This window comes from Taudactylus pleione, unplaced genomic scaffold, assembly GCF_031769625.1.
Source record: "Taudactylus pleione unplaced genomic scaffold, aTauple2 ptg001421l, whole genome shotgun sequence".
In the NCBI taxonomy this organism is placed as follows: domain Eukaryota; kingdom Metazoa; phylum Chordata; class Amphibia; order Anura; family Myobatrachidae; genus Taudactylus; species Taudactylus pleione.
Window position 1 is genome coordinate 933,608 of NW_028285820.1, and position 25,927 is coordinate 959,534.

Sequence of the window (25,927 nt, forward strand, 5' to 3'; positions counted from 1 at the left end):
CAGGGGAGAGGTACACAGGGGGACCGGTCCGCGTGCTCCCTGAAAATCTGCACTGCCACTTGAAGAAAATGGCCGCTGGAGACCTCAGAGGAGGAGTGGCCCGAGAATCTGCAGCTCAGCGACGCCAGACTACTAGTTGAAAGGCGCGCTGAGCTGAGGGGAGGAGCCGCTAGACAGGGAAGGCTTCCTCCCCTGGCTAGCATATTAACCCCCGGGTTGCCGGCATCCCGCTTAATTTACCCTGGTGGTCTAGTGGTCTGGCGGGGTATGCCTCCGCTGGAGGGGGGGCCCGCCGCCACCGCTAGCGCCCCCGGTCTGTCCCCTAGACCGGGGGCATGGGACTGCATTTGAAAGGAACCCGCGCACCGCCGCTAATCAGCGGTGCGCGGCTTACCTGGATCTCCCCGGCGTCTTCCGGCAGCAGTCCCGGGGGAAACCAGAGTGCGGCTAGTACAGACTCTGTCTTCCCCCGCCGCGATCCCCAGTTCAGTGCTGGCGGCGCCAGCAGGGAGAAGGAGTGGCAGCGTGGGCGTCTGTACAGACAGCCCATCGCTGCCGCTCTGGAGAAAAAAACTATAGTAAAAAAATTTAAGTTAAAATAAAAAGCTTTAGGGGGCTGCTCCTGCAGCCCCCCCCCGCAGGGTGACCCGACTCCGGCCGGGCACCATCTTAAACTGAGGTGCCTGTGGCTCGGGGGCGGGGTATAGGGGAGGTTGGACCCAAGTGCATCCTGGGAGCAGCTAAAAGCTTTAACTCCGTGGTGCCCGAGGATCCAGCTATACCCCAAGGTCACCCTGTGGACCCCTATGGACCCTGAAGTAGAAAATAATAATACCACATATCAGTGTGTGCTGGGAGCTGTGTTATTCCCCCTCATATATCACTGTACGGTCCCCTCTCCCCTATATAATAATAATACCACATATCAGTGTGTGCTGGGAGCTGTGTTATTCTCCCTCATATATCACTGTACGGTCCCCTCTCCCCTATATAATAATAATACCACATATCAGTGTGTGCTGGGAGCTGTGTTATTCCCCCTCATATATCACTGTACGGTCCCCTCTCCCCCTATATAATAATAATACCACATATCAGTGTGTGCTGGGAGCTGTGTTATTCCCCCTCATATATCACTGTACGGTCCCCTCTCCCCCTATATAATAATACCACATATCAGTGTGTGTATACAGGACTCGTTACCTGGCTCGGGCTGTCAGAAATGTCTATGACAAAATGGCAGCTAAAGCCCCGCCTCCTCTGCTCTGTGATTGGGAGACTATTAGAATATGGCCGCCGGTCACCGTACATGAGGACACCGTTAGACTATACGGCTGTTACTCTAGTGATGAAGCTGTGAGCGGCAGGTGCAGGTGGCATCTAGTTTCAGATCGTCCTTCCTACTGTGTTCCGCCTGATTGGCTACTAGCTGCTGCCAATCATCGCACAAAGGGGAATGGGAGGAGGGCGGTCACTATGATGAGAGGGGCGTGGTTACGTATAGGGACGTTTTTCTATTATCTATAGAGCGGCTGGGAGCAGGTAATTGTATTTATTATTATTATACAGGGGGAGCAGGTAATTGTATTTATTATTATTATACAGGGGGAGCAGCCTATGGCGTCCTGTTATTATTATTATACAGGAGGAGCAGCCTGTGGTGTCCTGGTATTATTATTATTATTATACAAGTGGAGCAGCCTGTGGTGTCCTGTTATTATTATTATACAGGGGGAGCAGCCTGTGGTGTCCTGGTATTATTATTATACAGGGGGAGCAGCCTGTGGTGTCCTGGTAATACTATTATTATACATGGGAAGCAGCCTGTGGTATCCTGATATTATTATTATACAGGGGGAGCAGCCTGTGGTGTCCTATTATTATTATTATACATGGGGAGCAGCCTGTGGTGTCCTGTTATTATTATACAGGAGGAGCAGCCTGTGGTGTCCTGTTAATACTCTTATATAGGAGGAGCAGCCTATGTTTTCCTGTTGTTGTTATTATTATACAGGGGGAGCAGTCTGTGGTGTCCTGTTATTAATATTATACAGGGGGAGCAGGCTGTGGTGTCCTGTTATTATTATACAGGGGGAGCAGCCTGTGGTGTTCTGTTATTATTATTATACAGGGGGAGCAGTCTGTGGTGTCCTGTTATTAATATTATACAGGGGGAGTAGCCTGTGGTGTCCTGTTATTGTTATTATTATTTTTATTATTATTATTATTATTATTATACAGGGGGAGAAGTCTGTGGTGTCCTGTAATTATTATTATACAGGGGGAGCAGTCTGTGGTGTCCTGTTATTAATATTATACAGGGGGAGTAGCCTGTGGTGTCCTGTTATACTATTATTATACAGGGGAGCAGCCTGTGGTGTCCTGTTATTATTATACAGGGAGAGCAGTCTGCGGTGTATTTTTATTATTATTATTATACAGGGGAGCAGCCTGTGGTGTCCTGTTATTATTATACAGGGAGAGCAGCCTGTGGTGTATTTCTACTTCAGGGTCCTGACGTCCATGCTGTCTTCCCTACACCCCCGCCGGTACCAGAACACCGGTACCGATCCAGGGATGCTGGTGAGCATCTGGGGTCACAGCTAGCGGTGACCCCAGATGTTCCGGACCATGGCCGGATCCAAGGGGGACAAAGGTAAGCAGCGGGGTCCCGCGGTGGGTCCCCGCTGGTCACATGGTCCTAAGTCCCCAGGCAGGGGGCTCCCTGGGGACTGGCTGCAGCGTGGAGCCAGGCGACCAACCTGCGCTTTCCACTGCCCCCTGGGACAGCGGACCGCAGCAGAGCGGTAGCGCTGCGGCGTCCCAGGGGTTAAATGCATGCCAGGGGAGCGCGCCTTCCCTGTCTCACAGCCGGCGCCTCCCCCGCTGCACACAGCCCTCTCTGCATGCTGCCGACTGGTCCTGTGGCAGCGCTCCTCCCCCAGGCCAGCCTCCTCTCTGCTCCTCGGCGGCCATCTTCTCCAGAACGCATGGTGAACGCTGCTGGAAGCGCTGGACGGAAGCATCGTGGTCTGGGTCCCCCCGCATACCTCTCCTCCGCTGTGGCTCAGGTCTGTGTATGCAGCGCTGTGTCCTACCAGGCCCTGTGTCTGTGTAGTTGAGTGATCAGCGCTGTTAGTGCAGGAATTGTTATTTCTCTGCATTGTATGTGACTGTGCTAGCGCTGCCTGTAACTTTTCTTCTCTAAACTGTCAGCTTTATTACTGTCCCTGTTCTTTCTGCTAAAGCCCTTGCGGTGCGGTGCTGCAGGGTGGTCTCTCGCCTATTTAATACTTAATTGGTGAGAGAGGTCACATACGTGGTGCCATCATGTCTGAAAGTGATTTTCCCCTCCGGCTACAGTGTACCACGTGCTAAGTACCGTTAGCTGAGGGGGAGGGTAGCGCGGAGGGCCTTTGCCGGCAGTGTTTGTCCATGGCGCGGCCTATTACGGTTACAGCACCGGTACAGGAGCCGCCCTGGGCTTGTTTCGCTCAGGCGTTAACAGCTTTAGTGGGCCAGTTAGCTCCGCAGCCCGCGTTTACTCCGATGGGTTTGTCCCAGCAGTCTGTGGTGTTGTCACCCATGCAGGGGTTCCCACGACAATTGGTGGTACCCCACGGTCTCCCTATTTCCCCGCTCCCGGGTTCTCAGGAGCCAGCGTGGGTTAACTCCCTGACGAGTTCTGTACAGCACTTGTCGGATGTGTTGCAAGGGGAGTCTGTGATGCGGCCTCATAAAAGGCCGGTGGCATCTCTGTCCGCTCCTTATGAGGATGACGAAGGGACGTCTGATGATGGGGAGATTCTGGATCCTTACGATCAGGAACCTCTCCATACTAAGGACGCTGATGCTAAGTCCAAAGTATATATTCCTGGACTTATTCGGGTGGTCCGCACAGCCTTGGTGATTGAGGACGAAGTTCCCCCAGCGGCTAAATCTAAGTATGCCTTTTTCAAAGATGTGAAGGGCGATGCCACAGTCTTTCCTCTTTCGGGTCAGTTGGTGGACCATTTAGAGGAGGCGTGGAAACAACCTGGCAAAAGATACCAGCCGCAGAGACGCCTGGCGGTGGCTTATCCGTTCGCGGATAATTATTTTGCTAAGTGGGAATCCCCTCCACAGGTGGATTCTCACGTGACCCGTCTTGTCCGTAGTGCCACATTGCCGATGCCATCCATGTCCTCCCTTAAGGATGCTACGGACCGCAAGGTAGAAATCTGCCTGAAGTCCGCTTATTCCCTTGCAGGGGGGGCAGCACGGCCGGCTATGGCCATTTGCTGGGTTGCCAGAGCGATGGAGCGCTGGGCGGATTCATGAGAGGCTTCTTTTGAATCCGACTGTCCGACCGAACAGGCGGAGTTGATTGGCAATCTCCGTGATTCGGCCACCTACATCAACGAGGCGGCTGTAGACATTAGTACTCTGGTGTCTAGAATTTCTTCAGCAGCGGTAGCTGCTCGTCGCACCTTGTGGCTGCGATCCTGGAAGGCGGACGCAGATTCCAAGAAAGGTCTGGAAGCGTTGCCGTTTACCGGAGAAGTTCTCTTCGGTCCGGATTTTGATAAGATTGTGGCCACGCTGGCGGCAGCCAAATCTGCTTGTCTCCCGTCGGCCGCTGCTCCTTCTGGTTCTGGACCATCGTCCTTTCGGTCATCTAGGGCCCAGGGCAGGCCCAAACCACAGTCGTTTCCTCGACAGGCTGGCCCTAAGAAATCGGTCAAGCCCCGGAAGCAGGCATGGAGTACCAGACGTCCGGCCCCCAAGCCAGATGACAAGCCTGCGGCCTGGCGGTCCGGGCCTCCCTTTGGGGGATCCCAGGGTGGGAGGCCGCCTGCTACAGTTCGCCCAGTGTTGGTCGACCACTACGACAGACACTTGGGTTCTGGAGGTGGTTTCCCACGTATACGCCCTCTCCTTCCGGCACAGACCCCCGGCTCGATTCTTCACCACGGGTCTACCATCAGACCGGAACAAGGCTACGGAGCTGCGGAAGGTATTGCACACTATGCTCCAGGCTGGAGTTATAGTGCCTGTTCCATTCTCCCAGAGGGGCCAGGGTTTCTATTCAAATCTATTTTTGGTACAGAAACCCAATGGGTCATATCATCCGATTCTCAACCTCAAAGCACTCAACAAGTCTTTGCGGGTCCCGAAGTTTCGGATGGAGACCCTACGGTCCATCATTCTAGCGCTGGAACCTGGGGACTACATGGTGTCATTGGACATACAGGACGCTTACCTGCATGTCCCTATTCTTTTGCGCCATCAACAGTTCCTCAGGTTTGCAATCCGCAGCGACCACTTCCAGTTTCGGGCGTTACCTTTTGGCCTGGCAACAGCACCACGTGTTTTCACCAAGGTGATGGCGGTCATGGCGGCTTCTCTGCGGTTGCAGGGAGTCCGCATGTTGCCGTATTTGGACGACCTGTTATTGGTGGCAGGATCTCCAGAGCTCCTGTTACGCCACTTGGACCTGACCATTGCACTGCTGCAACGGCACGGCTGGCTAATCAACTGGCAGAAGTCCACTCTAATCCCGTCTCGGAGGATTCTGCATCTTGGAGCCTTATTGGACTCGGGACAGCAAAGGATCTTCATGACGGAGGACAAGAACTCTGCTTTACAGTCAAGGGTGCGCAGTTGTCTGCACAGCCGCCGGGTGTCCTTACACTCGGCGATGAGGTTACTGGGCTCCATGGTGTCGGTGTTCGACATGGTGGAATACGCACAGTTTCACTCCAGACCTCTGCAGCACCTGATCCTGTCCAAGTGGAACGGGCTGCCTCAGTCTCTGAAGTCCCGGACGATTGTGCTCACCCCGGAGGTTCGCCTGTCCCTTGTGTGGTGGTTACAGACGACCCACCTCAACAAGGGACGTCCGTTCTGGGTTCCAAATTGGGTCCTGTTGACAACGGACGCCAGTCTTCGGGGCTGGGGAGCAGTTTCGGGTCCACACTTGTTCCAGGGCAGGTGGACGCCGACAGAAGCGGAGCTTCCAATAAATATCTTGGAACTCCGTGCGGTCTTCAATGCTCTCCAGCAGGCACAGCGGTTTCTCCATGGTCGCCCGGTGCAGGTCCAGTCGGACAACGCTACCACCGTGGCCTACATAAACAGGCAAGGAGGAACTCGCAGTCGGGCGGCTCTCGTAGAGGTCTCTCGGATCCTGGTTTGGGCGGAGCGCAATCTTCCGGCCATATCAGCGGTCTTCATCCCGGGAGTGCTAAATTGGGAGGCGGACTTTCTAAGTCGCCAGGACGTTCATCCGGGGGAATGGTCCCTGCACCCGGACGTTTTTCAACTACTGGTGGACAGGTGGGGTCTTCCAGAAATCGACCTCATGGCGTCCCGGCACAACAACAAGTTGCCGGTGTACGGGTCTCGCACAAGAGACGAAGGGGCGTCTCTGGTGGATGCTCTGTCCGTCCGGTGGACATTCCGGTTCGCATACCTGTTCCCTCCGGTCTCCCTTCTTCCACGGGTAATCCGGAAATTCAAACAGGAAGGAGGGTCGCTCCTGTTGATAGCTCCCGCGTGGCCCAGACGGCACTGGTTCTCAGACCTTCAGGGTCTGTCCGTGGACAGTTCTCTGCGGTTGCCGCTACGACCGGACCTTTTGTCTCAGGGTCCTTGTCTTCACCCGGACCTGACTCGGCTGTCTTTGACGGCGTGGCTGTTGAGACGGCCATGCTGAGGTCCCGGGGGTTTTCCAGCTCTGTGGTGCGTACCATGTTACGAGCTCGGAAACCGTCTTCCGCGAGGATATACCATCGCGTGTGGCATACGTTCTTCCAGTGGTGTCGACCGAGAGGTTATGCACCGCGGGAGTTTCGTCTGTCTCGGATTCTCGCCTTCCTGCAAGCGGGACTAGATCATGGGCTTCGCCTTGCTTCTTTGAAGGTACAGGTTTCGGCCCTATCTGTCTGGTTTCACCGTAGGATTGCTACAATCCCGGATGTGCGCACCTTTATGCAGGGTGTTCTCCGCATTCAGCCGCCCTTTGTTCCACCTGTGGCGCCTTGGGATTTGGCTGTGGTCCTGAGGGCTCTCCAAGGACCGCCGTTTGAACCACTGGGCTCAGTGGATCTTAAATGGCTAACAGCTAAGACTGTTTTCCTTCTGGCCATTGCTTCGGCCAGACGTGTTTCTGAGTTAGGGGCTCTTTCTTGTAGACCCCCTTTCTTGGTTTTTCATGGGAACAGGGCAGTGCTCCGCACTCGGCCCGAGTTTCTTCCCAAAGTTGTTTCCCAGTTTCATGTTAACGAGGAAATAGTTGTTCCGGCCTTTAACTCACCGGGTCTTTCCGTGGGTGAGGCCTCTTTGGATCTTGTGCGGGCCTTAAGGACTTATGTTGACCGCACTTCTTCGTTTAGGAAGTCGGACGCTTTGTTTGTCCTCTATGGCTTCCGTAAAAAGGGTTGGCCTGCTTCAAAGCAAACTTTGGCAGCCTGGATCTGTATGGCTATTTCTGAAGCTTATCTTCATGAAGGCCTACCGGTCCCTCCTTCTCTGAAGGCTCATTCCACTAGGTCTGTGGGTCCTTCGTGGGCAGCTCGACGTGGTGCCTCGGCAGTTCAGATCTGCAAGGCTGCTACGTGGTCCTCTGTTCATACCTTCGTGAGGTATTACAGGTTTGACACCTTCGCCTCTCAGGATGCTTCCTTCGGGCGGCAGATTCTCCTTTCTGCACAGGAGCGTCCCCACCCTTAAAGGATACTGCTTTGGGACATCCCCAAGGTATCCTGTGGATACCCTATGGACCCTGAAGTAGAAAATATGAGATATGGTAAGAACTTACCCTTGTTATCTCTATTTCTACGAAGTCCATAGGGTTCCACAGGACTCCCGCCCTGTCGCACCTGTGCTGCAGATGGGCTTTGCTCTGGTCACCAGTTTTCCGTCTCCCTCTGGTGAGAATGTGATTCTTGTATGTGTCCAGATCTTTTTTCTCTCTCTTCCTTCTCCTCCGGCCTATGGCTTGATAACTAACTGAGGTGCCTTGGCTCGGGGGCGGGGTATAGGAGGGGGACCCTAGTGCATCCTGGGAGGCTGAAAAGCTTAACTCTATGGTGCCCAGCGACTGACGTCACACCTATACCCCAAGGTATCCTGTGGAACCCTATGGACTTCGTAGAAATAGAGATAACAAGGGTAAGTTCTTACCATATCTCATATTTTTTATTATACAGGGGGAGCAGCCTGTGTTGTCCTGTTATTATTATTATACAGGGGAGCAGCCGGTGGTGTCATATTACTATTATTATACAGGGGGAGCAGCCTGTGGTGTCCTGTTATAGCAGCAGCTGCAGAGTAATAATAACAGTAATAAGTGGTCAGGGAATAACACATAATAGGTATAACATGTATGTACTGTATATACCATATGATACATAACAGGAGCTGGGGAAGGATGTGTGAGAAGGACACAGGACATGTAACAAAGGGCTGCACTCCCTGAGCTGAGACTGTCTGTCAGGGCGTCTTGTTATCCTGAGCAATAGAGACTCTCTCAGAGACAGCCATTGGCTGTGACAGTCCCCAGATCCTCAGAGTGTCACTGATTATCCCCCAGGACATGTCTCACCCCACCCTACGCTGCACACACATGGCCGGCAGGCTGGTCACACATGTAACATACATCTGAGGTGCGGTCATTTGTCATTTCATCATTTGTGCAGAGTGACTGATGGGATTCTGTATTGTGTAACCCTTTGTGTGTCCCCTGGGCTGCCTGCTGTCCTATCCCTGTGTTATTAACCTCTTCTGTTCCCTTCCCCCTCCCCTGTGTTACTGACACCTCTGTACAGCTGTTACACCCCCTGTTGCTCTGTATTCCTACGTTACTTCCCCTCTCCCCATATCTGCACCCCTTCTGCTCTCCTGTGTACTCTCCCCTCACACCCCTGTTATCTGTATGACCTCAGTATAGTCACAGACTCAGTTTCTAGAATAAATTTAAAACAAAAGTAAAAAATTCCAACATCCCTAATTCATGAGTTTGTAAAAAATTCACGTGGAGCAAATTGCACCAAATCTGTGTCTGGGAGGAATAAGACCCCCGGCCAGGAGAGGAGCATTGGTGTAACCTTATACAGTACAGCGTTGTGTGACGGCCTCTGAGGAGCCTTATGGGGCTGGGTCACAGGAACCTCTGACAGACACTAACCAGGGCTCTATGGCTGGGGGGAAAGGGGAGACTTACTGGTCACTCAGTGTTACATGTCTGACTGTGTTACATGTGTTCTCTGTGATGTGTATTCTATTTATTCTATTTATTCCTAGATAGTCCTGCTGTGAGGAACCAAAGTCTTTATTACACGTCACACGTTCTGTATTCTCACTGATTCACTGAGGATGGACATGGATGAAAGTCACAGGACTGAGAGGATCTTACATCTCACCCTGGAGATCATCTACCTGCTGACTGGGGAGGTGAGACGGTCTGGGGGTGTCACAGTGACATCACTTATATCTATAGTAATAATACAGGGACATGACTGGGGAGGTGAGAGGATCTGGGAGTGTCACAGTGACATCACTTATATCTATAGTAATAATACAGGGACATGACTGGGGAGGTGAGAGGATCTGGGAGTGTCACAGTGACATCACTTATATCTATAGTAATAATACAGGGACATGACTGGGGAGGTGAGGGGGTCTGGGAGTGTCACAGTGACATCACTTATATCTATAGTAATAATACAGGGACATGACTGGGGAGGTGAGGGGATCTGGGAGTGTCACAGTGACATCACTTATATCTATAGTAATAATACAGGGACATGACTGGGGAGGTGAGAGGATCTGGGAGTGTCACAGTGACATCACTTATATCTATAGTAATAATACAGGGACATGACTGGGGAGGTGAGGGGGTCTGGGAGTGTCACAGTGACATCACTTATATCTTTAGTAATAATACAGGGACATGACTGGGGAGGTGAGGGGGTCTGGGACTGTCACAGTGACATCACTTATATCTATAGTAATAATACAGAGACATGACTGGGGAGGTGAGGGGATCTGGGAGTGTCACAGTGACATCACTTATATCTATAGTAATAATACAGGGACATGACTGGGGAGGTGAGGGGATCTGGGAGTGTCACAGTGACCTCACATATCTATAGCAATAATACAGGGACATGACTGGGGAGGTGAGGGGATCTGGGAGTGTCACAGTGACATCACTTATATCTATAGTAATAATACAGGGACATGACTGGGGATGTGAGGGGATCTGGGAGTGTCACAGTGACATCACTTATATCTATAGTAATAATACAGGGACATGACTGGGGAGGTGAGAGGATCTGGGAGTGTCACAGTGACCTCACATATCTATAGTAATAATACAGGGACATGACTGGGGAGGTGAGGGGATCTGGGAGTGTCACAGTGACATCACTTATATCTATAGTAATAATACAGGGACATGACTGGGGAGGTGAGGGGATCTGGGAGTGTCACAGAGACATCTCTTATATCTTTAGCAATAATACAGGGACATGACTGGGGAGGTGAGACGGTCTGGGAGTGTCACAGTGACATCTCTTATATCTATAGTAATAATACAGGGACATGACTAAGTAGTTGGGGGGATCTGGGACTGTATGCAGTGATATTTGGTGTCTTCCCCAATAAACAGGGTTACACAGTAGTGAAGAAGACATCCGGTGAGTACGAGACATCCAGCAGCCGTCCCCTTGTATTAGGTCCACTGAGCAGGACCCTGCGCCCCATCACAGTGCCTACATCTTACTCACTGATTCATAAGAGACCCAATGACCAGAAGATCCTGGAATTCACCAAAAACAACATTCAGCTGCTGACTGGAGAGGTGACTGCTGGGAATGGGACATTATACAGTAACACCAGGGGATGTGTCTTGGTGATGACTGGAGAGGTGACTGCTGGGAATGGGACATTATACAGTAACACCAAGGGATGTGTCTGGGTGATGACTGTATTATTGTGTGTGTCAGGTTCCTATAAGGTGTCAGGATGTCACTGTCTATGTCTCCATGCAGGAGGGGGAGTATATAGAGGAACACAGGGGTCTGTACAAGGACGTGATGATGGAGAATCACCGGCCCCTCACATCACTGGGTAAGAGGAGACTGGCATGTATTGTACAGGGGAGGTATGGGGTCCCCTATATACACACATAATCTGATAATCACATATATACCATGTACTCAGTCACTGTGTGTCTCCTACAGATGGACCCAGTAACACAAATACCCCAGAGAGATGTCCCCGTCCTCTGTATTCCCAGCACTGTACAGAGGAGAATCGCAGGATACCACAGGAGCATCAGGTAGATGGGATTTAGGGTCTCACCAATATAACACAGTGACTGTCACTACACTATATGATGTGTAGAGAAGCTGTGTGTGTATTATACAATGATATTATACTGTGTAATCTCTGTGTATGACATCAGATATTAGTAACGTGTTGTACAGCTGCTGTAGTGTGTGGTGTGAGCTATCTGCACTGTGTCCTCCTAGTAATACCTAGAACCAGTGTTACGTCGCTGTGTGTTGTCAGGGAGCGCTGTGGGCGGTGCCTTTATGTCCTGTAGACAGATTACTGCAGTGATGTATAGCTGGATCTGCGCAGATGTGAAATGATGATAATGTGCGGGAGGAAGCACGGCTAAGAAGCTGCGATGGAGGGTGTCACTGTTACATGTAGTGCATGTAGGCTTACATACACTATGGGGTCTAGTTACTAAGCAGTGTTAGGAGGCAGAGCGAAAAGTGATAAGAAAGTGATAAGGTGCCAGCCAATCACCTCCCAACTGTCATCTCACAGGCTGTGTTTGAAAAATGACAGTTGGGAGCTGATTGGCTGGCACCTTATCACTTATCACTCTGCCTCCTAACACTGCTTAGTAAATAGACCCCTATGATAGCTACAGCGGAGAGAGAGGAAGAGGAGACGGTCATATAGGACAAGTCAGGGCCGTAACTAGACTTTTTAAAATAGGGACATAAGATTGTGCACCTGTAAAAGAGCCATGGCCTCATGTGGAAGGGCCAGGGAAGAGATAGGGGAGGCCAGGAGGTGCTGGGGATAATAGAGGAGGAAACTACAAGTGAGAATGATAATAAACAGGAAAATTGACAGAGCCAAACAGCGCCCCCTGCCCTGCAGTGCCCTGTGCCATAGCACTGGTCACTCTACCCTATTTACTGCCCTGGGACAAGTGTTAGGGGAGAGAATAGATGGGTTTAAAAAGGAAGAGACAGGAGAATCGGTTACATAACAGACAGGAGTAAGGACAGAAGGGTCATTATTATATAATCACCACATGGGGGAATGTGACATACATGGAATATAATATATAGAGGATAAAGTATACATAACAGACAGGAGTAAGGACAGAGGGTAATTATTATGTAATCACTACATGGGGGAATGTGACATACATGGAATATAATATGGAGAGGATAAAGTATACATAACAGACAGGAGTAAGGACAGAAGGGTCATTATTATATAGTCACCACATGGGGGGAATGTGACATACATGGAATATAATATGGAGAGGATAAAGTATACATAACAGACAGGAGTAAGGACAGAAGGGTAATTATTATATAGTCACCACATGGGGGAATGTGACATACATGGAATATAATATGGAGAGGATAAAGTATACATAACAGACAGGAGTAAGGACAGAAGGGTCATTATTATATAATCACCACGTGGGAGAATGTGACATACATGGAATATAATATGGAGAGGATAAAGGATACATAACAGACAGGAGTAAGGACAGAAGGGTCATTATTATATAATCACCACGTGGGAGAATGTGACATACATGGAATATAATATGGAGAGGATAAAGGATACATAACAGACAGGAGTAAGGAGAGAAGGGTAATTATTATATAATCACCACATGGAGGAATGTGACATACATGGAATATAATATGGAGAGGATAAAGTATACATAACAGACAGGAGTAAGGACAGAAGGGTCATTATTATATAGTCACCACATGGGGGAATGTGACATACATGGAATATAATATGGAGAGGATAAAGTATACATAACAGACAGGAGTAAGGACAGAGGGTAATTATTATGTAATCACTACATGGGGGAATGTGACATACATGGAATATAATATGGAGAGGATAAAATATACATAACAGACAGGAGTAAGGACAGAAGGGTCATTATTATATAATCACCACGTGGGAGAATGTGACATACATGGAATATAATATGGAGAGGATAAAGTATACATAACAGACAGGAGTAAGGACAGAAGGGTAATTATTATATAATCACCACATGGGGGATTGTGACATACATGGAATATAATATATAGAGGATAAAGTATACATAACAGACAGGAGTAAGGACAGAAGGGTAATTATTATATAATCACCACGTGGGAGAATGTGACATACAGTCAGGTCCATAAATATTGGGACATTGACAGAATTTTCATATTTTGGCCTCTATTCACCACCACAATGGTTTTGAAATGAAACAAACAAGATGTGCTTTAACTGCAGACTTTCAGATTTGATTTGAGGGTAATTACATCCAAGTCGGGTGAACGGTGTAGGAATTACAACGGTTTCTATATGTGCCTCTCACTTATTAAGGGGCCAAAAGTAATGGGACTATCAACTCAAAAGCTATTTCATGGACAGGTGTGGGCTATTCCCTCATTATTTCATTATCAATTAAGAAGGTAAAAGGTCTGGAGTTGATCCTAGGTGTGACATTTTCATTTAGAATCAGTTGATGTCGACTCTAAATATGAGATCCAAAGAGCTGTCACTATCAGTGAAGCAAGCCATCATTAGGCTGAAAAATCAAAACAAACCCATCAGAGAGCTAGCAAAAACATTAGGTGTGGCCAAATAAACTGTTTGGAACATTCTTAAAAAGAAAGAACTCACCGGAGAGCTCAGCAACACCAAAAGACCCGGAAGCCCACGGAAAACAACTGTGGTGGATGACAGAAGAATTATTTCCCTGGAGAAGAAAAACCCCTTCACAACAGTTGGCCAAATCAAGAACACTCTCCAGGAGGTAGATGTATATGTGTCAAAATCAACAATCAAGAGAAGACTTCACAAGAGTGAATATAGAGGGTTCACCACAAGATGCAAACCATTGGTGAGCCACAAAAACAGGAAGACCAGATTAAAGTTTGCCAAACAAAATCTAAAAAAGCCATTACAGTTCTGGAACAACATCCTATGGACAGATGAGAAAAAGATCAACTTGTACCAGAGTGATGGGAAGAGAAGAGTACGGAGAAGGAAAGGAACTGCTCATGATCCAAAACGTACCACCTCATCAGTGAAGCATGATGGTGGTAGTGTCATGGCGTGGGCATGTATGGCTGCCAATGGAACTGGTTCCCTTGTATTTATTGATGATGTGACTGCTGACAAAAGCAGCAGAATGAATTCTGAAGTGTTTCGGGCAATATTATATGCTCATATTCAGTCAAATGCTTCAGAACTCATTGGACGGCGCTTCACAGTGCAGATGGACAATGACCCAAAGTATACTGCAAAAGCAACCAAATAGTTTTTTAAGGCTAAAAAGTGGAATGTTATGCAAAGGCCAAGTCAATCCCCTGACCTGAATCCAATTGAGCATGCATTTCACTTGATGAAGACAAAACTGAAGGGAAAATACCCCAAGAACAAGCAGGAACTGAAGACATTTGCAATAGAGGCCTGGCAGAGCATCACCAGGGATGAAACCCAGCGTCTGGTGATTTCTATGCATTCCAGACTTCAGGCTGTAATTGCCTGCAAAGGATTTGTAAGAAAGTATTAAAAAGTGAAAGTTAGATTTAGGATTGTTTAGGCCAAAATATGAAAATTCTGTCAATGTCCCAATATTTATGGACCTGACTGTACATGGAATATAATATGGAGAGGATAAAGTATACGTAACAGACAGGTGTGAAGACAGAAGGGTAATTATTATATAATCACCACATGGGGGGAATGTGAAATACATATGTATACTTTATCCTCTCCATATTATATTCCATGTATGTCACATTCCCCCATGTGGTGATTATATAATAATTATCCTTCTGTCCTTACTCCTGTCTGTTATAATATAATATGGAGAGGATAAAGTATACATAACAGACAGGAGTAAGGACAGAAGGGTAATTATTATATAATCACCACATGGGGGAATGTGACATACATAGAATGTAATATGGAGAGGATAAAGTATACATAACAGACAGGAGTAAGGACAGAAGGGTCATTATTATATAATCACCACATGGGGGAATGTGACATACATGGAATACAATATGGAGAGGATAAAGTATACATAACAGACAGGAGTAAGGACAGAAGGGTAATTATTATCTAATCACCACATGGTGGAATGTCCCATAAGGGAAGCAGGAGCTGCGGAGGTCTCATGGGGGAGGGTAGAAAAGTATCACTGGAACAGCATGGAGATGCAAGGGATTACAGCCTCACAGGAAGGCAAATGGGAAATAAACAGTTAAATAAACAGAGTGGAGACATGAGAGCCATATAACAACAGGAAGGAGGTGGTAGAGGCTCAGGAAACAGCGTCCAGGCACACTGTGGAGAGCAGACTGTGTCTGAAAATGGCGGCTCCCGTCGATCCCCAGGCACACTTGGGTAAAATAGGAGATGTGTGGGGAGTGCAGCGGTGGCCGCGACGATGACATCACGCAGCCCGCCAGCAAAGCTCCAAAATTTAGGCCACGGCTTCTGGAGGCTCACTAGGCCGCAATTCACTGGGTGCCATGGAGCCGCTTTAGAGTTCAGGAATCAGACCAGGGGGACTGCAGACACACCAGGAACGGAGGACAAGCCGTCAGGGAGGTAATAGATGGGGCTATATTGCCATTAAAGGTGCGGAAATCGGGAGCTCCGGGAAAGTGCTGCTGCCCAGGAAGCCAGTCAGACTATGCCCCCCCTTTAAAGCATTTTAAATATACACTCTGTGTGCACCCGGCTTTTCTCACCCAGACTGTCACAACTCTCGAACGGATTGTGGATGTTACCCGTATTCAGCGAATTGGCTTGACCTATAGCTTAGGCATGGAGTCTAATGTGCTGGCGGTATTCACCAGGGACCCTCGAAAGAAGGTATGTGCTTGGCTGCGTCCGACAAACAGGTCGCGGCCCTCAGGTTAGGTTTCCTTATACAAGTGCTGGTGAACTTTGGTCGGTATGCAGGAGACTTTAGCGTAGTCGACGAGCCAGGTCAAAACAGACAAGACGGTACCAGGGAGCCGCCGATCTGGTAAGTACAAACCGGCATCCGGCGCACTGTGATGCACACACTGCAGCCCTGTGATGTTCCTAGATGCAGTGCTCTACAGCCCTGTGATGTTCCTAGATGCAGTGCCCTACAGCACTGTGATGTTCCTAGATGCAGTGCCCTACAGCACTGCGATGTTCCTAGATGCAGTGCCCCACGGCACTGCAATGTTCCTAGATGCAGTGCCCCACGGCACTGCAATGTTCCTAGATGCAGTGCCCCACGGCACTGCAATGTTCCTAGATGCAGTGCCCCACGGCACTGTAATGTTCCTAGATGCAGTGCCCCGTGGCACTGTAATGTTCCTAGATGCAGTGCCCCGCAGCACTGTGATGTTCCTAGATGCAGTACCCTACAGCCCTGTGATGTTCCTAGTTGCAGTACCCTACAGCCCTGTGATGTTCCTAGATGCAGTGCCCTACAGCCCTGTGATGTTCCTAGATGCAGTGCCCTACAGCACTGTGATGTTCCTAGATGCAGTGCCCTACAGCCCTGTGATGTTCCTAGTTGCAGTACCCTACAGCACTGTGATGTTCCTAGATGCAGTGCCCTACAGCCCTGTGATGTTCCTAGATGCAGTGCCCTACAGCACTGTGATGTTCCTAGATGCAGTGCATTACAGCACTGTGATGTTCCTAGATGCAGTGCCCCACAGCATTGTAATGTTCCTAGATGCAGTGCCCCACAGCACTGTAATGTTCCTAGATGCAGTGCCCCACAGCACTGTAATGTTCCTAGATGCAGTGCCCCACAGCACTGTGATGTTCCTAGATGCAGTGCCCCACAGCACTGTGATGTTCCTAGATGCCGTGCCCCACGGCACTGTGATGTTCCTAGATGCCGTGCCCTGCGGCACTGTGATGTTCCTAGATGCAGTGCCCTACAGCCCTGTGATGTTCCTAGATGCAGTGCCCTACAGCACTGTGATGTTCCTAGATGCAGTGCCCTACAGCCCTGTGATGTTCCTAGTTGCAGTACCCTACAGCACTGTGATGTTCCTAGATGCAGTGCCCTACAGCACTGTGATGTTCCTAGATGCATTGCACTACAGCACTGTGATGTTCCTAGATGCAGGGCTCTACAGTACTGTGATGTTCCTAGATGCATTGCACTACAGCACTGTGATGTTCCTAGATGCAGGGCTCTACAGTACTGTGATGTTCCTAGTTGCCGTACCCTACAGCACTGTGATGTTCCTAGTTGCAGTGCACTACAGCATTGTGATGTTCCTAGATGCAGTGCACTACAGCACTGTGATGTTCCTAGATGCAGGGCTCTACAGTACTGTGATGTTCCTAGATGCCGTGCCCTACAGCACTGTGATGTTCCTAGTTGCAGTGCACTACAGCATTGTGATGTTCCTAGATGCAGTACCCTACAGCCCTGTAATGTTCCTAGATGCAGTGCCCCACAGCACTGTAATGTTCCTAGATGCCGTACCCCACGGCACTGTAATGTTCCTAGATGCAGTGCCCCACAGCACTGTAATGTTCCTAGTTGCAGTACCCTACAGCACTGTGATGTTCCTAGATGCAGTGCCCTACAGCCCTGTGATGTTCCTAGATGCAGTGCCCTACAGCACTGTGATGTTCCTAGATGCAGGGATCTACAGTACTGTGATGTTCCTAGTTGCAGTGCACTACAGCATTGTGATGTTCCTAGATGCAGTGCACTACAGCACTGTGATGTTCCTAGATGCAGGGCTCTACAGTACTGTGATGTTCCTAGATGCCGTGCCCTACAGCACTGTGATGTTCCTCGTTGCAGTGCACTACAGCATTGTGATGTTCCTAGATGCAGTACCCTACAGCCCTGTGATGTTCCTAGATGCAGTACCCTACAGCACTGTAATGTTCCTAGATGCAGTGCCCCACAGCACTGTAATGTTCCTAGATGCCATGCCCTACAGCACTGTGATAAAACACATTTTTACTGTTTAATAGATATATACATTTTATAGCAGCTTGTTTGCTTAGCCATGGTATGTAAACTAATCTTGGCACATGTCATTGGGACTTTATCCCCCTTACTGCTGGGTGGTGCTGGTAGCTGCCCTCCCTGTCCCTAGCATACACTTTATGCCAGCCCTGCCACCTTGAAGCTCGGCAGCCACCAGAAGTACTCCGATGCTGCTTATATACATCCCAGCACATCGTTGACCTTTCCTCAGCGCCGGGAATTAGACATTTCCACGTCACAGCTGCTGGGCCCAGACGTACATACTATTATACATAGGAAAAGAGCAAGAATGAGGCGCTGGTCAGTTATAGGATTTATTCATTAACAAGGGGAAAACATACATAATTACAACAAGACACATAATTGCACCTTTAATAAAAGCCAAAAAGCCATCATTAGGAAAAACACATTCTATATTGTTACAATAATTAAATAGACATATAGATTAGCTAATTAGAGGACTTCACTATAGCAATGCCTAACATAAAAGTGGCTGAATTATCTCCAGCCGATGCTGACAGTCGCTCAGTAGCAGAAGAAATGTTACTTCTGCTCACACGCCTCAATCAGCATCAGTAAAAGGCCTGCTTAGTAATTGTAGCACAGCACATTGTTAGATCAGCAGCAGGAAAACGCCTGCTTAGTAATTGTAGCACAGCACATTGTTAGTCCAGCAGCAGCTGGCAGTATATCTCTCATACTCAGGGACTTGTCCACTTCCTTCCTGCATTGTACATGGGACTGTCGCCCAGTGACATATTTATGGAGAGGTTTTCAGTTGTATTCCTCTACTCACTTAAATGCACCACTCTTCTCCCCCCTCCCCAGGTATGTGCAGTGTCAGGGATCCTCCACTCGCAGAAAAGGGGTAACTGATAGTCCTAGCTCGTAACTGTGTCCTCCAAACCATGATACGGACATACCCTCCTTCCATAGTTTTATTCAAGAATATTGTTCCTTTTAGTGCATGTGTTATATGAATTGGGTGGTATCCTCTTTCCACACTTGTGTCAGGGGACTCTTAAGTCTTTTGGAAAAATTTTAATAATCACACACATATATATATATATATATATATATAGGTGAAGGTGTGTGTAAGGACAGTGAACGATCACAAATTCCCCCAGAGCAAATTAATTGTTAATCATTAGATCAAAAATAAGTGTATACATAAAGAGCAGTAAAGTGGCCAAATAGCACAAAAGTCACTGATCCTTAAAATGAAAGGTGGCCGCAGTCTTCTTTAGACCCCGTTTGGCAGACGGAGAAGGCCGTTCTGGAAAGAGGTTATAAAGGCATGCGCCTGATAGTGTAATATTATTAAAGTTGCAACCAGTGCTCAAATCAAATGTGCGTACCAAAAGAAAACACTTTAAAGCTTATATGAATTCCAAATTGCAAAGTTCACACTGAATGGGATGGACTCAGGATGTCATCAGCTGGCTCACCTTAAAAGAGTTAATTCAAGCCCATAAGGGAGAGGGATAATATAGTGTAGTATTTTCTACATATATATTGTGGCAAATATAATAAAGGCTGCGTACCAAATAATGCTATATTTATAGCCTGTAGTAATGTCTTTCCAAAAATCTCCTAGTATCCCTTTTTAGTACTCCACAGGAATGTATATGATGAGTACACACAAGCAGGCTATAAATATAGCATTATTTGGTACGCAGCCTTATATTTGCTACAATATATATGAAGGAAATACTGCACTATATTATCCCTCTCCCTTATGGGCTTGAATTAGCTCTTTTAAGGTGATCCAGCTGATGACATCCTGAGTCCATCCCATTCTGTGTGAACTTTGCAATTTGGAATTCAAATAAGCTATAAAGTTTTTCCTTTTGGTGCGCACATTTGATTTGAGCGCCGGTTGCCACTTTAATGATATTACACTATAAGGGGCATGTTTATTATATATATATATATATATATATATATATATATATATATATATATATATATATAATTATTTATATATACATATACAGTATATTGCACACTCACCCCCTCGTTCCAGAGAAAATTCCAGGACTTGCTCTCCACTACAAAAAAAACAGGTTTAATCCAATATAACGGTTACATAACACAGACCAATTTTGGGCCTCTGAATTGGTCTGTATTATGTAACCTTTATATTGGATTAAACCTGTTTTTTTTTTTTGTGGTGGAGTGCAAGTCCTGGAATCTTCTCTGGAAGGAGCGGGTGAGTGTGCATTTTTACTATACATATGGACTCTGCACCAGTCGAATGTGAATTAGTATGGTTGTGTGCCTGCTCGGATTGAACAAATATATATATATATATATATATATATATATATATATATATATATCCATACATTTCTAATTAATAAAAATATATATAAATAATGGTGTAGGATGTGTTTCACCACAAGTTTGTTGCTTCCACAGTGGGTTTTCTTTCTAGAAGGATGTATTTTTTTGTGTTTTGTAATTTTTTTAGGTTGATGTTACGACTAATATTAAGGTTGAAGATATAGAGGGAGAAGAAGAGACATATGTGACTGATATGAAGGCAGAAGATATAGAGGGAGAAGAAGAGATGTATGTGACTGATAATAAGGCAGAAGATATAGAGGGAGAAGAAGAGACGTATGTGACTGATATGAAGGCAGAAGATATAGAGGGAGAAGAAGAGATGTATGTGACCGATAATAAGGCAGAAGATATAGTGGGAGAAGAAGAGACGTATGTGACTGATATGAAGGCAGAAGATATAGAGGGAGAAGAAGAGACGTATGTGACTGATATAAAGGCAGAAGATATAGAGGGAGAAGAAGAGATGTATGTGACTGATATGAAGGCAGAAGATACAGAGGGAGGAGAACAGACGTATGTGAGTGATATGAAGACAGAAGATATAGAAGGAGAAGAAGAGACGTATGTGACTGATATTAAGGCAGAAGATACAGAGGGACGAGAACAGACGTATGTGACTGATATGAAGGCAGAAGATATAGAGGGAGAAGAAGAGACGTATGTGAGTGATATGAAGACAAAAGATATAGAGGGAGAAGAAGAGACATATGTGACAGATATGAAGGCAGAAGATATAGAGGGAGAAGAAGAGATGTATATGATGGGTGATCAGCAGTGTAAGGAAGAGGAAATCCCTACAGATATCAGCACAGGTGAGTAATAAAGACTTATTACAGAAAAGAGTCACATACCCCTTGCACTACAACACAGGGCTGTAACTAGCTATGGGCAACCGGTGCTGTTGCACAGGTTGCAGAGGCTTTGTGGGCAGCACCTTCAACCGGCCCTTGCTCCTGGCTAGCAGTATGCCTGCAGCCAGGATTGCTGGTGGAGTACCCGGGGAGCATCCTGTGGACACTCCAGATAAGCATCTTGGCCAGTATATGTAGCCTTTTGTCGCACTTACTGAAGTAGTGGGTCACGCCTCTACCATGTAATGTAATGATGTTGCATGCTCAATGGGTGGGGTCAGCACAGGGCGCAACCGTGCCCTGCTACAACAATCCCTTATTCTACACGCTCATCCAAAGCTTGGCATGGCCTACTGATACTACACAGGATAATATGCTGAATGTTTGTGCTCACTTCCTAATAAGAAGAACTGGTAGACATTTCTGTACATTGAAGGGATCACCATGAGGGTGGGGAACATGTCTTTTGGGATTAAATAATTTCCGCCCACACTACTCACCTGCTTTTTTATAATGGAAATTTGCAATGAAAACAAATATTCATGTAAATATTCCCCAAAATGGCGACCTCTGCGCATTTCCAGCTTCTCTCTCCGTACATCCCATGGATATTGTGCATCTTTCCTGTAAGCCTGGAGGCAGCAGTGTCTTGTTCACGTGCCTTCAGCTTTCATTGTCTAGTACAGGCCTGGCCAACCTGTGACCCTCCAGCTGTTGTGTAACTACACATCCCAGCATGCCCTGCCACAGTTTTAGCATTTCTTAATAGCCAAGCTGCGGCAGGTCATGCTGGGACTTGTAGTTTCACAGCAGCTGGAGAGCTACATGATGGCCAGGCCTGGTCTAGTATATCAGAACACATTATATCTATAGTATATGAGATATACTCTCCTTTCATGTCACAAAGTAATCTCCAGCGCAAGTAAATTATTAAAACAAACATGTCCGCGCCTGGGTTACCCATATTGTCCATTTGCCACGGTGATGCCTTTGCCTTTTGGTTTTCCTGCATATTGGAGTTTCCTATTCATGCCTTCCATACTAAGGAGACCAGTCATGTAACACGTCATGTTTAAGTCACAGTAATTTAGTTTTCTTCATGATGAGTACATATTCTGTGTAATAAGTGTCAGGCTTATCACAGGAGGAATGTAATTATCCTGTTACTGTGAAATTTAGATTCTATTTAATTTTGGTTTCCTGATGCGATAACTTATGTAGAGAGGTTTGGGCTGGACCCCCGCTGTGTTCTATACATTATCTCTATGTAAAGAACTGATCTGGCTCTGTAAGGTGTATACGCTCTGACTATCTGAGAGGAGAGAACCTGTGTAACATCTTGTATGTTTGGAGTAACTGTCTTTGTATAGACAAATCCTATGAGCAATAAATACCCAATTGCCTTAGACACCTGCATCTGCTCGTATCCTGTGACTACCAGAGAAGCACCAAACACTACTTCCAGCTGTTCTGGTTGAGTCCAGTGTCTTCAAGCTCTCTGCCAGCTGCCCTGTGCAGACTGGTCCACAGTGAGAGATCAGTGGCAATTAGCCAACACCACCCAGAAGTCAGTAACAGGCGGTTGCTGACAGTAACAATCCCTATGAGTGTTAAAGTAAGCCCAAAATAATTCTACGATCACCTGGAGGAACAATGACATCTGGCACTTTGGGGCTTGTCACCTCCGCCGACCATCTGTGTGTATCCAGCAAAGGACAGTATAGGGATCTGTTCATAGTTTGCTCAAAACATTTAAGCTTGCAGCCCGGCATCAGGAGTTCCTAATATTCTGTAAGTTCCTACTCTATGAATGATCCTTCATACACCACTAACTTGTAGTTACATCTTCCTCACCACCCAGCTACAGAAGCTAATTGTGAAACAAAAACCTATTGCCATGTGACTGGTACCATGTAACGTATGGGTAACATCCAGCGCTGGCCTATTTCTTTTGTTTGAAAATTGCACCTACAGTCCTGAATGCTGTCAATCAAGCCGATATGAGGCTGTTTTGGGTGTGGCTCACTAGCCTGTGCTTGTTTAGGCGTTAGCCTCTGGATCTGGGAGGTGAGCACGTTACCAGCAGTGTAATGGTGTTTGATGTATATACAATATAGATACTTGCAGGAACCTTGATACTGGGCTGTAAGCTTAAATGTTTTGCTTACGTCCTTGTGCTTGAATTGCTAGATGTACCCAGGTTTGTAGTGGTGACGCCAATGCCGATAACAATTGTCTTTATGTTTTGCTGAAGTCCTTGTGCTTGGATTGCTAGATGCAACCAGGTATGTAATGATGGCGCCAATGCCGACAACAATTGTCTTTATGTTTTGTATTAGAATAAACATGTAACCCCTGTGATAATTATAGCATAGTATAATATGTGACCATTATACATTGTACTATGACACAACGGAACTTCCCCATTTGTTACTAATTTGGGGAACTGTCACCGTAGTCCCTATTAGAAAACTATCCCAGTTACAGGGAAACAATATTTTTATCATATATTATTTTATTCCCAGCAGATGTATGTAACAGAAGGAAGATCTCAGAGGGACATTTCATCTTATCTACAGATGGTGACATAGAAGATCACAACATCACCCGAGATTCTCTAGGACAAAACCCTAAAACCACAATTATATATCCAGCACCTCACAGTGCACATGTACCATCTGATCCCTCTGATTATGGGGAATGTTCTCCTGATACCTCAGATAGTGGTACACCTATTACAGCTCCTGCAGTAGATACAATATTTTCCTGTTCTATAGGTGCCCAACAGAACACAAACGTCATTAATGACCAACCAACTAAGACCAGTGCAAAGCACCATACATGCTCTGAGTGTGGGAAATGTTTCACCTATAAATCGGCTCTTGTTACACATCAGAGACATCACACAGGTGAGAAACCATTTCCATGCTCTGATTGTGGGAAGTGTTTCAAAGGCAAAACATATCTTGTTAGACATCAAAGATGTCACACAGGTGAGAAACCATTTCCATGCTCTGATTGTGGGAAATGTTTTACACAGAAGTCAGATCTTGTTATACATGAAAGAATTCACACAGGTGAGAAACCATTTACATGCTCTGAGTGTGGGAAATGTTTTACCAGAAAATCACTTCTTGTTATGCATCAGAGAAGTCACACAGGTGAGAAACCAATTTCATGCTCTGAGTGTGGAAAATGTTTTACAAGAAAATCAAGTCTACTTACACATCAGAGACGTCACACCAATGAGAAACCATTTCCTTGCTCTGACTGTGGGAAATGTTTTACAAATAAATCAAATCTTATAAGACATCAGAGAAATCACACAGATGAGAAACCATTTCCATGCTCTGAGTGTGGGAAATGTTTTACACAGAAATCAGAACTTGTTATACATCAGAGAAATCACACAGATGAGAAACCATTTTCATGCTCTGAGTGTGGGAAATGTTTTACACAGAAATCAGAACTTGTTATACATCAGAGAAATCACACAGGTGAGAAACCATTTTCATGCTCTGAGTGTGGGAAATGTTTTACCAGAAAATCAGTCCTTATTCAACATCAGAAACGTCACACAGGTCAGAAACCATTTTCATGCTCTGAGTGTGGGAAATGCTTTACACAGAAATCAAATCTTGTTACACATCAAATAATACATAAAAAACGAGCTGATAGACATAAAACACAGTACTTTAGCCAAAATATTTTAAACATTTGAATTGCTTAATCTATTATGTTTTGAGGGTATGCAGCCGGGATGCCGATGGTCTAAATGCCGACTGTCGGCAACCTGACTGTCTAATCCCAGCAAGGGTCTAATGACAGGCGTCAAAATCCCAACGCCTGTCATTTTACCTATGCCGAAAGCCCGACGCCTGGCATACCGATCAAAGTTGCGCCAGGCGCGGACAGTTGCGGGGGGGAGAGGGTTAGGTTAGGGGCTCCTGGGGGGAATTTAGGATTAGGCACCCCCCCCCTGGGAGACTTAGGCTTCAGCTGTGGGGAAGGGGAGGTTAGGGTTAGGCACTTGGGGCAGAGGTTAGGGTTAGGCACTTGGGGGAGAGGTTCGGGTTAGGCACACCTTAGGGGGGGTTAGGTTAGCGATACTTACCTTTAATGAACGATCGGGATTTTCAACCCTGCCGGGCTGCTGCTGTCGGGATTAGAACCATGCGGCCGGTGGTATTCCATACTGATTCCATTTTGAGTATCAGTAATAGCAGAATGGATAATACACAGCGCCATCAGTGGACAAACATTGGTATATTTTTCACACAACAATCAACCTTAATAAAAGGAAAGTATATATTACACAGTCATGGACAACTAAAGGGAACAGGGAGGGAAAGGTGTATTTTGTGTTGCTAATCAAAAGCAAGTAATCCTCAATCTCCTTAAACTTTACCCAAGAGATCCATGTGGTGACAAATTTACAATG

At 46.8% G+C, this 25,927-nt stretch overlaps 2 protein-coding genes across 2 annotated transcripts in view; both read left to right on the forward strand.

Annotated features, from left to right (window-relative positions):
* Positions 1-25,400, forward strand: part of LOC148442681 (uncharacterized) — a 120,955-nt gene extending 95,555 nt beyond the window's left edge. Inside the window, exon 8 of the mRNA XM_088463663.1 lies at positions 24,328-25,400. Within this exon, the coding sequence (XP_088319789.1) occupies positions 24,328-25,207 (880 nt within the window). The 3' untranslated portion in view covers positions 25,208-25,400. The remainder of the gene's footprint in view (positions 1-24,327) is intronic.
* On the forward strand, positions 1,446-23,761 carry LOC148442683 (uncharacterized). Its single transcript, XM_088463664.1, has 7 exons — positions 1,446-1,542; positions 9,286-9,435; positions 10,655-10,846; positions 11,037-11,115; positions 11,229-11,326; positions 20,760-21,052; positions 23,677-23,761. The coding sequence occupies exons 2-7, from the start codon at positions 9,358-9,360 to the stop codon at positions 23,759-23,761; spliced, it is 825 nt and encodes a 274-aa protein (XP_088319790.1). The 5' UTR covers positions 1,446-1,542; positions 9,286-9,357.
* Positions 25,401-25,927: the final 527 nt, after the last annotated feature.

Excerpts from the sequence above, each read along its gene's own strand:
- LOC148442683 (XM_088463664.1), top strand. The coding sequence starts at position 9,358 with ATGGACATGGATGAAAGTCACAGGACTGAGAGGATCTTACATCTCACC. Across the intron at positions 10,847-11,036 it reads TTCAGCTGCTGACTGGAGAG|GAGGGGGAGTATATAGAGGA; the intron begins GTGACTGCTGGG and ends GTCTCCATGCAG. Across the intron at positions 11,116-11,228 it reads CCGGCCCCTCACATCACTGG|ATGGACCCAGTAACACAAAT; the intron begins GTAAGAGGAGAC and ends TGTCTCCTACAG.